We start from the raw sequence: 13142 nt of genomic DNA on the forward strand, positions 1-13142 counted from the left end.
AGATGAATTCTTTCCTATACATGATAGGATGTTTAGTAGCAACTGTGGCTTCTCTCTGTTAGATACCAGTAGCAAAGCATCATTGTCACTACCAGAAATGTTTCTAGACAGGGCTCAGTGTTCCTCTGAAGAAGAAAACAGGCCTCTGTAAGAAATACTGCCCTAGTTCGTGTAAGCACGAACAGACGCCAGCAGCCAGATTGGTCATGTTCAGCCTGAGGCTCTGTGAGGTAACTGATATCACCTTTACAGCCAATTGGTAACACAAATGATTCCCATAAGGTCCATCGTTTCAAAACTACTGAATGGAAGAACTTGTGCCTGTGGCAGCTGTTGGGCATGGAAATGCCTGGCTTTGGATGTGATGAGTTCTGGTTTCTGAATTTATGGCAGCAGGAGCTGAACAAGCCCTTAGCAGAATGCCAGAATGCTGTAGAAAAGTAACTTACTAGGTAGGCTAGGAAAACTGATTGAATTTGTTTTCTTTTAAATACCTAATGGCATTGCTTCTCAGCTTTTTGGCTGAGATCAAGTGTAAAATATCCAGTGGGCTAGAGAGATAGCTCAGCAGTTAAGAGCAATGGACTGCTCTTCCAGAAGACCTAGGATCACTTCCCAACACCTACATGAAAGCTCACCACCATCTGTAACTCCAGGTCAGGTAACCTAGTGTCCTCTTTGTTTATTAGGCCCAGATATGGGGCACATACATACACACAGTCAAATTTATACAGATAAAATAAGAACAAATCTTTTAAAATAATAAATTAAATATCCAGGGTCAAGCCTGGTATAGTGGCACATTCCGGTATCCTACCACTCAGGAGGCAGAGTGGTAGGATTACCAGGTAGGATAACCAGGTCTACATAGTGATTTTTAGGCCAGCCAAGGATACATGGTAAGCTCTTTTCTGAAAAAAAAAAAAAAAATCAATAACAACAACAAAACCAATGTTATTTTGTAGATTCTGCTTTCAAAATCAGCCCCTTGTTCAGTCAACATTATAGTCCTATGAAAGTTTGAGTGGACTTTTACCCCATTTTGAAAGTGCAAAAGGTTCAAAAAGGCAGTGTGCCCAATGCTATATAATTAATATGGCAGCGTAGCTGAACAAAGATAGCTTTCAAACTAGTATTTTATTCCTGAATCTGTGAGGTTGGTTTTAAAAGTCAAATGAGGTGGGTATAGTAGCTCAGCACCTGTAATCTCAGCACTCAGGAGGCTGAAGCAAGAGGACCACAAGTTCAAAGCCAACCTAGACCACATAGCAAGTTTTAGGTCAATCTGAGCTACATAGTGAGACGTGGTCTCAAAAAGAGTAATGAGAGGAATGACAGCTGTTGGGAGTTTTTCCAGGTTCCTCAAGGAGAATTGAATGAACATATTTAAAGTTGTATAAAGTAAATTGATATGTACATATTCCACAAATGTGAATGTAGGTGAATAAAGGCACAGTTACTACAGTGTAGCAGAAAGAGGCCTGGTGTGGAAGATAGAGGACCCTAGATTTGATTCTATATAACTGGAAAATTCATGGCTATGCTTTGGTTATTAGTCTCTTGAACTGTAAAATGGTGGCCTTGGACTAGGTCACTTGTAAAGACCTAGCTAGCTATTGGACTCCTGATTCTCTTACTTTGAAGCTATTACCTACTTCCTTCTCACAAAGTCCTCCATCTCTAGTTGCCCTCATCAGTAAGCTAGCCTTTGAGGCTTTGCTCACATATCTCTAGGAATATGGGCTCATTTCTTCCAAAGGTGGCCCTTCCTACATTAAGCAGTTTGATTGTCAGAATGCCTTGCTTCTTCTGTGCTGAAATCTTCTAAAAGTCCCACAGAAATGTCCGGTAGTCACATCCTGCTCTCCCCTCCTCCTATACAGGTTGTCAAGTTTCTAGATAGGACCAAAATACATCACTCTCTTTCAAGCAAGTAATATATAAATGGTTGTAATTGTTTTAATGGATTTGGGATTATCTGACTCATGCAGGTTCCAAGCATTCAGATTTTGTGGCATTTTAGTACCAAAGTACATTCAGGGCACTTTGACAAGTTCTTACCAATTTAACCAGTACATGTTAAAGCCTGTTCATAACGAGGTAACCCTCCTGCTTATTCGGTACCTAAGTGTTTCACCACCAACAAGGAGACTTAGAGGTCAAGACAAGATTCAGACCTACAGTGTTTTGTCCAGACTTTGCCCCGATGTAAGGAGTAGGCCACCCCATATATAAATCTGATGATCAATAAACCAATTAGTGTAAAAGGCATTCTTGATGTGAAGATCAATGTCTTTGAAGGTAGTGGGAGCTCTACAACTGAACAGGATTTATTTATGACAGTGAAGCAGGGTTGAAGAGAGGGCTACAGAAGCTTTATCTTGCTCATGCACACAGTCTCTTTGTGTGCTCCCATTTGATAAAGCCTAAAACTAGTTAGGAACCCGAGACAAACCCAGCAGCTTCTTTTACTTAGATACAAAATAATAAACCCTAACTTTTATGATATCTAAGCCCAGGAAATTACCCTAGATTTTAAGTGTTCCCCAGGGGTATGGACAGGTTGCAGATGATGTCCTCATAGAAGTCCTACTGAAATATTAAGGACTTAGAATGTTAGCATCAAAAATGCCCTCTTAAATGGTCTAGTCCAAATGAAGATGTTCCTGATACAGGAAGCTGACTCGAAAGGATCTCAGGAAAAAGGCCTGAGCTTGGATAGTTTCTTCAGCCTTAGGAAGATCTTCCTGCCCCTGATGCTAACGTTGAGATGCATTGTGGTTACAGTGTGCCTCTGTGTGCATCACTCTCTACTTAGCATCTCTCATCTCTGAAGTTCTCATGTTAGAGAACTCTACAATCTCCAGTTCTGCAGTTCTGCTTCCTATCCCAAATTTCTAGAGATATAAACCAGGCTCTAAACAGCCTTTCTTTGGCTGCCATGGCTGTTTAGATACTGATTTATTTTCTGAGTGAATATGTCTTGTTTCATAACATATGAAGAGGGGGGAAACATTCTCTGACAAGGTTATTCTTAGATGTGGAAACAAAATTCTACCGCATTCTCCTAGAGCCTTTTGATTCTCTTTGTCTACATTATAAAGGACAGCCCACTTTGTAATGTGGTTGCTTTGTGGCTTAGATGAGATGGTGCACCTTCCCTGGGAAAGCTAGGAATTCCAGAGCATGTTTTCCAGGCACATAAAAGAAAGCTGCCTGTATTGTTGGCTTGTTAAAGAATTGTAAAATTTTAGAATCTTGGAGCCCTAGAGTTTGTGTTCCAACTTGGAACAGACCATCGTTACAGTCTAGCTCTTGCCTCTTGTTTTTACGAGCAGTCCATGCTAGTATGCCCTAGGAGAGGAAGCTTACTACTGTCTCTATGTAGGGAGATAGAAAGTAATAGCCAATTTACATGGGCCCAGTCAGTCATTCAATTAGTCAAGTCCCATGCTGCTTGTAACCACCTGTCTGTACATAGTGCATTTGGAGACAGGTGGCTTCCGATTCATGGTATAGAAAAGACACTAAATTGTGGCAGGATCCTCCACAGCTTTATTTTGGCCTTTTTTTTTTTTTTTTTTTTTTTTAATCTGCTATTCCGGAGATCAAACACATACCTTTGCTAAGATTCTGCCACTGAAGGTACATCACCAGCACCATTACATCTTGTTTTTTACCTTTAAATTAAGGGTCAGTAAAATTTCCTATAAAGAACCAAATAATAGATACTTTAGGTTTAAGGGTCATATAGTAATACCACTGTTGCAGGAGTAGGTTTTCCAGCCTGGTGGTTGGTGCAGGCCTATGGTCCTAGCTATTGGGGGAGGTTGAGTACGAAGATTGAACGTTTGAGGCAAAACTAAGTCACAAAGTGAGTTCAAGGCCAGCCTAAGCAATCTAATAAAATCCAATCTCAAAACAAGATTAAAAAGAGGGCCAGGGATATAGTCAGTCCAATGGTAGAATATATGCCTAGTATGTGGGAAACCCCAGGTACACACACACATAAACACTTACACACACGTTCTGTAGTAAAACAAATTTGTAAAGTCTTTTACATATTCTATCTTAGAAATTCACCATTTACATCGTTATTAAAAACTTTTCCTTTCCCCTCCTAAAGCTAAAGTCTGAGATTTGGCATTATTTATCCAAGTTTGGAAGAAAGCCAGACCTAAGCCCACATTTCCTTTCTTTCAACAAAAGCCTGCTCCACCCTGCACCATCCCCATTCCTGTCCTGACTTGTGAGCCCTGCTTCTGTCCATCCTTCTGAGATACAGATATAGCCTAGGTTCTAGGTCACTATGTTTCTTCCTGATTCCTAATTTCAGGTGTTTAGGCAGAGGTGACACTTCTCCAAGCCACAGGAAAGAAGGTTCTACAGAGCAAAGTTTTCAATACCATTCTTTGAATGGTGGTTTTGTTTGTTTTGTTTTTTGAATGGGATTTTTACCTTCAAACTTGTAAAGAGAAGGGACTATGATTGTTGAAGCTCATTAGTGGGAGATGAGAACAGAAAAAGAGAATGAAGCACTGGGGATACACATATGTGACCAGCTTGATCTTCATAGTGAGACCCTGACTCAAAAACAAAGGAGTTAGAGAATGGGGGAAGCAAGACAGAGAGAGAATCAGCAACAGAAGATATCCTGAGATGCTAAGTGAGGAACCAGAATGAGAAAATAGCAAAAAGAAGTAAGTGGGCTAAGGGGCATCTGTCAGTACATACCTGCCTTTTCACACAGGCAACTCAGAACCCCAGGTTGTCTGTCAGCTGAAAGAGCACAGTAGAGAGGCTATTTGGTTCTAGCTTCTGTTTTGGATGAGAGCCCTGAAACCCAGAAAAATAAAAAATCCCCAAATCATGTTTGCAGCCCTGTTCACCAGGACTTAGGGAGCTGCCTGGGGCTGCAGCTCTGGGGTGGAGCTCTGTTCTCTTGTCTGACCTCACCTGTGTTTCTAGCTGGATTCAATCCATTCTTGTTTGAGGAATTGGTACTGGGTACCTGCTGCCTTCAAGCAACTGTTCTGCCAACTAACTAGAGGTCTCTTTTATTGCCTTGGTACAGGATATACTGCAGGGACACCATACAAGGTCCCACCGACCCAGAGTAATACTGCTCCACCCCCCTACTCCCCATCACCCAACCCCTATCAGACGGCCATGTATCCAATCAGAAGTGCCTACCCCCAGCAGAATCTGTATGCCCAGGTAGGTACATATGGAGGACCTCTTCTGCAGGAGCTTCCAGCAAGGATGGGGTGGCATGGGATGAGGAAGAGAAAAGAGAGTTCATGGGTCTGGCCAGCTGTTATCAGTGTAGTGTCACTGAAGGAATATTCCTGCAAGACTGCCTTTTCTGCCTCACTTCCCAAGGGTGAAACATGAAGTCATTTAGGTTAATAGAGCCCCAAATGTCGGAGTATCATTAGAAATCATCTAGCTCAACTTCTTTGTTGAACAAATAAAGAAGCTGATACTGCAGAGGAGAAAGGCTTGTCTCAGGTCACACAGTGAGGTCTTGACTGGATCAGGCTGTGCTACCACTTGTCTTGACCTCCCCTCTTTTAATCTCACACCTCCCTTGATAAAATCTATGGGCCAAGTAGGAAAGAAAATACATATCTATATCTCCAGTGTGTACTACCAATGCTCACTGTGACCTCAAGCAAATGATTCTTTAGTGTGCCTTATTGACCCCATTTGGATTTCTTCTGCTGGAAAATGTGTGTAGCTGATGGGAGGCAAGAGGAAAGAACTGTTTGAGGCTCCAGCATGGCCATGGCACACACATTCTTCTCACGTGACAATCTACATGAGGTGTAAGTGGTAAGAAAAGTTTTGGAGTTTAAAATCCAACTTTGTTGTCAGGCAGTGATGGCAAATGCCTTTAATCCCAACACTCAAAAGGAAGAGGAAGGCCAGTCTGTTAAGTTCAAGGCCAGCCTGGTCTACAGATGGAGTTCCAGGGCAGCCAGGACTACATAGAGAAAACCTGTCTCGGGACACACACACACCTACCTAGCTATGCTGGTGCTGGAATGATGGTTTGGTGGTTTAAGAACACTTGCTGTTCTTGCAGAGGACCTGGGTTTGATTTCCAGCACAGCACCCACATGACAGGCAGCTCACAGCCACCTGTAACTTCAGTTTCAAGGGATATAATGTCCCCTTCTGGCCTCCATGCAAGTGGCACATAGACATACATGCAGGCAATCACACACATTTATATATATTTAGACAACTAATAGAAAACATTTTTTTTAAACTAGCAATGTTGCCGAGTATACTACTAAACTGTGGCATGACAACATGTGCCTTTAATCCCGGTATTGGGAAGAAGTTCAAGGTCATCCTCAGCTACATAGTGAGTTCAAGACCAGTCTGCCTGGAAAATAAATAGATAACTTAGTAAGTAAATAGAAAAACAGGAGACTTGGATCAATTTTCCTCAAATATGGCATAGTATCTTAGCCTGTGCTATCTAACCTCTAAGGGTACAGTGAAACTTTTATTATCTACTATTAAACCCAGAGAATTTCTGTCTGCTCCCAGAACTTGAGAGGCCCATGAAATGTAGCACCCAAGAAGAACCATGTGTTCCCCATGTGAAAAGGGAATGTCACTTCAGATTACTGTTTCCAGAGACACCTTGGGAAATGCTGCCCAATAATGACATAATAAACCAACAACATTCATACCGGTGTATGAATGGCATTAATGATGCTTCTGCCTGTGTGGCAGTGCTCTGTTGTCCTCATGCTAAGAAACTGACTGTATTCCTTACTGTTAAATTAGGGGCAGCTTATTTATGGTAGTGTCTTGGAATCAAATTTTGAAAAATTTTAAGTGTTAAAACGAAGGCTAATGAATTCTTTAAAGCCACCTTAGGGGTACAGCAAGATGGAGTGAAGAGGGCCTTATTTTTCATACCAAGCTAAGCCACAGCACTGAACTAATCCCAACTGCAGAGTGAGACAAAGCAGAGCCCCAGCCTAGACTTGTGTCCCTAGGCCAGAGCTTCTGTTACCTAGTTGCCTAAAGCCTGGGGAAGGCAGCCCCCCCCCCCCCTTCTCTTTCCTCATCCTTCCTAATCTCTCCAGGAACCCATGTGACCTTAGCCTCTCTTTCCAGGGAGCCTACTACACACAGCCCGTGTATGCCGCCCAGCCCCACGTCATCCACCACACCACAGTTGTTCAGCCCAACAGCATTCCCTCTGCCATCTATCCAGCTCCTGTTGCTGCTCCCAGGACCAATGGTGTCGCCATGGGCATGGTGGCAGGCACCACCATGGCAATGTCAGCAGGTAAACACAATATCTGCCCAAGCATCCTTCACTGTCTTTCAGGAATTCCTCACACTGGAGAACAGTCATGGAACTGACTGCAGCCAGCATGAGAAATCATGACCAGGGCAGGAGGCTTTCCAGGAAGCCAAGGAAAGGACCCTCTAAAATTCAGAAATTTAGAGTCTAATTTAGAGTCTAAATTATTTGAAGGGATAAGGGAAATTGTACACAAGGTGGCCATATTGAGCAAAACCTTGCATAATGGGTAACTGGAGGCCAAGCAGAGAGATGAAAGTAGGAAAGGAAGTACAAGCAGAAGGATATCAAAGTGTGGTACATTCACAGGATAGGAAGAGGCTTAAGGCATGTAGGAGAAGGGGGGGGTGAGAGTGGAAGGGTTGCTGACACCACTGGTGAGGACAGGATTATGGAAAGGCTTGAGTGCTTTGGGGTGAGGGAGCTAACAGAGCTTGCAGTAGGGGAGAGACAGGGTGGGGCTTGAGCTGGCTATAGGCTGGATCAGGAGAAATTACAGGAGAGATGTTAACAGTAGGCCTCTAGTGGCAACAGGGGCCCCAGGGAAGAATACATAGGCACACTGTTAATTAGCAGGCAGGAGTATAAGGACTGTTCCCGGCTGGGTGTTGGTACATGCCTTTAGTCCCAGCACTCGGGAGGCAGAGGCAGAGGCAAGCAGATCTCTGAGTTTGAAGCCAGCCTGGTCTATAGAGCTAGTACAAGGTCAGGCTCCAAAGCAATACAGAGAAAAACTTTTTTTTTTTTTTTTTTTTTTTTTTTGAGGACTGTTCCCATAATGAATTGTAAGAGCTGAGAGAGACAGGAGTCCCTGAAGACCCTTTCTGGTGTTAAGACCTGCCCTTAGGAACCCTGGGGATAAAGGTGGGAAGTATAGCCTTAGGAATATTGGCACTCCCATGGGGGGCATGAAAATCAGAGGGTTGTGACTACCTTACAGAAACCAAGTTTTAAAAGACCAGCTAAGTTGCCATCTGAAGGAAGAGGGTAGCATGGTTTTCAGTACACAAGCAAGCTACTAGGTACTTGCTCAGTGCCAGCCTATTGTTAAGGTCCTGGGAAGGAAAGGACCTTAAGGCAGAACAGAGTCCTGCCCTTAAACACTAGGTGAGTGTATGTAGATGATAGAACCAGGAAAGATAACAGTTCCTACTCAATGTGTGTGCAATAAGAAAAGCATGCAAATAAAAGGGAGATTCCCTAAGAATAAAGATTCTGTCTTCCAGCATCCCAAGAGACCACTCACCTAAAGAGTGTAAGGTGGAGAAAGGATGGTGCTAACCAGGCAGTCCAGGGTAACAGGGACATGGACAGGAAGAACGGTCATGGAAAAGACTGTTTTCCTCCTCTCCATCCCTTTACCCATGATAATGGGTTAAAGGTTACTTACATTTCCTCTTCTCTCTGGACGCCCAGGTACACTGCTGACCACACCCCAGCACACTGCAATTGGGGCACACCCTGTCTCCATGCCCACATACAGGGCCCAAGGAACCCCTGCGTACAGCTATGTGCCCCCGCACTGGTAAAGCCTGCAGCCCATCCAAGTGAGTAGGGCCAGGGATAAGGGAGAAGGGAGGGGACACATGCAGGAACTGAGTCTGGAGCACAGGTATCATAAAAGAAGGTACTTGTTACCTGCTCCAAGTTCTTTAATGTCACTCTTCATATTAACTATTGCTTTACAAATGTTACAATCCTCATAGTAGCTCTGATCTTTAGCTCTATTTTAAAAAAAAAAAATACACAGTTCAGAATCACTTAGCCAATTAAAGTTGAAATGGGACTTTAACTCTTGTCCTTTGTTACTGAATTCTGTGTGCTCTATGCTCTTCAGATGTCTTTTAACTAGAGGCTCAGTTCTTCAAATAAAGTCTTGCCTAAGCCATATACCAGCTCTGATTATAGCCAAGTAGAGATGCTGACCCCAGCCCCCTTGCTGTCCCCAGTAGCTCAACATAATTTGCATGGACAGAGCCTGTGCTGCTTCCCTGGGAAGGCATGGAGGACTTCTTTGGGTCTCCTAAGCTGGGGGAAGGGGGTCCAGAGATTTCTCAAGTGGCCTGTGGATGTCTCTCTGATAGTGTCCCTTCCTCCCCCAGATCTGGAGTCACATTGTATGCAACTACTCAAGTCTTACACCGGTGCTGGAGCAGTCCCTAGCAGCACCACCTCTATTTGCAAGAAGAGACAACGGAAGTGCAAGGGTCACTTTATGCATCTTTAATGGTTTTGATTTTTATTTTTGGTTTTTGTAAAAGCTGCTTTTTCTAATCTCCTAGAAGCCTCCCCCCTTGTGCCTCCCTCTTAGCCACTGCCCTTCTGGCTCTAGCCCCTCTTCCTACCTGATCAGGCCCAGGCCTCTCTGCACTTCTTTCCTTCCCTAAGCATCCTGTCCCTGGGATCCCAGTCTAGTAGCAAGCAGAGAGTGAGGTTTATTGCAATGGTTCATCTAAAGGCTAGATTTCATTTGGAAAGCTTAACAGATGTGGCCCTCAGGTCTGGGGTAGGAACTTGGAGCTATTGAGGAGGCCACATCTCTGTCAGATTGTCATTTTGCTAAAGCAAGATTAGTTCAAATACAAAGAAATATCTTCTGAGAACCATCGCAACAGACCAGAGCAACCACCTGGTTATGTAGGAATGTTATCAGCAGCTTCATGTCCCCAGGCTCAGAACCTGGGAAAGCAGAGAATTTGGGGAAGGGTGGAGGGAGGGAACTGGGGGAGTAGTATGAAGAAAGGGCAAGAGGGTACTCAGCTCTGGTTTGAAAGGTCTCTGGCCATGTTGCTGGGCCTGGACCTTGTGATTTGCACAGTGATGTTAACTGACCTGGCACTTCCTCCAGAGATGCTTTGACCTCAGACCTGCCAAACAGTTGCATGGTGGGGGGATCCCAGCATCCAGAGGGTTCAGAAGGCCAGGTGCCTGCTTAATCCCACCCTCAGCCCGAGCCTCGTGGACCCACTCTGAGGCGCTTCCTGCTCAGAAGTGGAACGAGTGGCATTTCTCTCTTGCCCTTCTGCCCTTCCCAGTGCCGGGGCGCACATCTGTCTGTGAGGCTGGCAGGCAGGCCAAGCTCTTGGTTACCTTGTGCCATTTCACGGCCAAAGTGAAGGAACCACATTCCAGGTGGGAGCTGGCGGTTCTGAAGGTCAGGATAGTGAAGGAAAAACAATAGCAATAATCATTTCATACTCATGGAACTGAAGGGACCTTAGCATTCATCATCTCATCCATTCCCCTATTCGATAGATGAGGAAACTGGGGCTCAGGGAAGCAGAAAGGACTTCTCTGAACCTCATAGTAAATTAGCATTAAATGCAGCCTTCCTACCTACTGGCATTTTGCCTACGAAAATTTAGCAAGGGATGGATTGGCTTGGCTTTGTAAAAATTAAGTCAGCAGCGCCCACATCTGGTGAGCTCTGGAATGACCTTTTGGCTGCTTTCTGCTGTTTTCCCTCACGGACTCCAAAGGTGGGGGTTGAAGACTAGGTCGAGGCCACCTAGGGCAGATAACAGTAACAGAAATGCATTTGAAAAGCCTGTGAAGACATCTGGAATGTTTATCCTGTACCTGACTCCACCTCTAGGAAAAGGAGCAGGTGGGCTGGCTGGAAGAGGCTATGCACTTAGGAGCAGCCCTTTATCCCAAGAAGAGAGGAGGAATGGGCACCGCCAACAAAGGAGGACAAGGATGAGGCCAAGCACATCTGGGAGAAGGAAGTCCTTCCTAGTCTCAGCCAGCTACCTTCCTGTGCCCAGTTAGCAGAGCCAATAGCCTCACTGGGTGGAAAAGGAATACCTTACTGTGTAAAATTGGATCACTGGTAACATTTGAGACTCGAACCGTTTTCATTTTAAATTCATGTGAACTTGAACACCACCTTCCTCCAATTTCCCATGTTCCCCTAAAGGAAGAAAGAAATGGAAGCCCTTGAGCTAGAGTGACCTCAGAAACAGTCTAACTGTTCCCAGGAGGTCAGAGTCCATCAGTATCTGTGTCAGAGAGTCAGAAGTTAGGGCTCCTACCTTCCTGGCCTTCCAGGAACATCAGGACTAGAAAGAGAAAACTCAGCTGCTCTGGGATGCTGACGAAGTTTTCCAGTGTTGGTCTGCTTTTTACAATGCCTCCTCCTACCCTCTTTGGTTTCGTAGAGGTGGATGAAGGTTGCTATAGATTATGTCTTATATGTTTGAAAAATGCCAAAATCATAATGGCGGTAATAATTATAGGATACCTTTGCACGTGTCAGGTGCTTCGTAGATGTCAGCGCACTTCACGGCTTTGGATGGACTGGCCCTGAGAGCAAGCAGCAGGGTCAGGTATTCCACCCTTTGACAAATGTGGAAACAGATTCTAGAAGGAAATGAAATGGCCCAAGGTGAGCTGTATGCTGGAATCCTGGCAGGCTTCCTAGACCCTGTGGCCTTCAGGTGACCTGATAGAAGAAGAAAAAAAAGAGACCTAGGAATGAATGACCTCTTAACGTTTGTTCTTTCCACACCAGAATGTAAATGCTGTTTGTACCCCTCACAGTTCATGTGGTTTATCCCCGAGATAAAGGCCTGGTGCCTGCTATTTAATTCATAAAGAACCCACGGCTTAGAAAAGTACAGGGATTTTCTGGTAAGGAACCGCCTCCTGGCTCTAGTCTCTCCAAGCCTGCTCCACACACAGCTTCATGTTCCAAAGCATCTATGTATGCTCTGTACCCATCTTAGACACAGTCTGTGATTCAAGCTAGAAAGGCCCCAAGGTGAAAATCAAGTATTGACATTCTGTAATCTAGAGGAACCAAAACCATTAACCTTTCTCTGTAAGAATACAAGAACCCCAGTTCAGCTGACCTCGCCATTTTATTTGACAGATATCCACAAGACTGTCCAAGCTTGGGGAATCATGGCAAAGGGGCTGAGCCCCAGAGCACAGTGTGTGTGTGCCTCTAGTTAGGTGAACACAGCTCTAGCAGGGTCATAAGTCCCTAGCAAGAGTACCCTAGGTATCATCTAGAGGTTCTGTATGGCAGAGTGGTCAAAATAGATGAGGCTAGGAGCTGGAAAGGGACCCCTCACCGTAGAACAAGGGATGTGCACATGACACCATGAGCTGCCACACGGGCATCACCACATACACACCTCTCCCCAGTGCAAAGCTGAGGTAGAGGTGGCTCTGTTCACCAGCCTCCCTTTGCACCTTTTGGCCATCTTTATCAGCTCTGGGCCAGGAAGTTTGGGTCTGGAAACTGGACTACCCACAGTGAGTGAAAGCCTGAAAGTCTCTTACCATGCTTTACACACACACACACACACACACACACACACACACACACACACACACCCGTTTTTCTTCCTTGAGATGGAACACCTTTTTCTTCTTGTCCTGACAACTCTCAAGTGCATATCCCCTTCCCTGAATATTCATCGGGGACACACACATCTATCTGTCCAGACCTCTTTTTGTATGTAAAATACTTTGACACTGATTGCCAAACCCTCGACTTTAAAGATGGGGTGGGAGTCATGATGCTCTGAAGGGTAAGAGACTTGCCAAAGGACACAGCTCAAGAGTGAAAGAGCCAAGATTTTAACTCCTGATTATCTATTCTTCCTGCTGGCTCTCTTGAGTGTAAGTTTATCTGGAGAAGGAAAGGGCTATCCCACACAGAGGAAAAATTTATGGAGACTTGGGGGGAACTCCTGTCTTATCAGCTGAGCAGATTTTTGAGAATTTCTGCTTTCAGCTAAGACTTATAATGGACCCTGGGGACCCAGAGGTAGATCCACCTGAGAAGTTGCCACAAAAG

At 44.6% G+C, this 13142-nt stretch overlaps 1 protein-coding gene across 2 annotated transcripts in view; it reads left to right on the plus strand.

Annotated features, from left to right (window-relative positions):
- Fam168a (family with sequence similarity 168 member A) overlaps positions 1-10546 on the plus strand; it is a 115543-nt gene extending 104997 nt beyond the window's left edge. For both annotated transcript variants that reach the window (XM_051192361.1, XM_051192362.1), the window contains exons 5-8: positions 5075-5217; positions 7141-7315; positions 8750-8880; positions 9436-10546. In XM_051192361.1, the coding sequence (XP_051048318.1) occupies positions 5075-5217; positions 7141-7315; positions 8750-8862 (431 nt within the window). In that variant the 3' untranslated portion in view covers positions 8863-8880; positions 9436-10546. The remainder of the gene's footprint in view (positions 1-5074; positions 5218-7140; positions 7316-8749; positions 8881-9435) is intronic.
- The last annotated feature ends 2596 nt before the right edge of the window (positions 10547-13142 follow it).

This window comes from Phodopus roborovskii, unplaced genomic scaffold (assembly GCF_943737965.1).
Source record: "Phodopus roborovskii unplaced genomic scaffold, PHOROB, whole genome shotgun sequence".
In the NCBI taxonomy this organism is placed as follows: domain Eukaryota; kingdom Metazoa; phylum Chordata; class Mammalia; order Rodentia; family Cricetidae; genus Phodopus; species Phodopus roborovskii.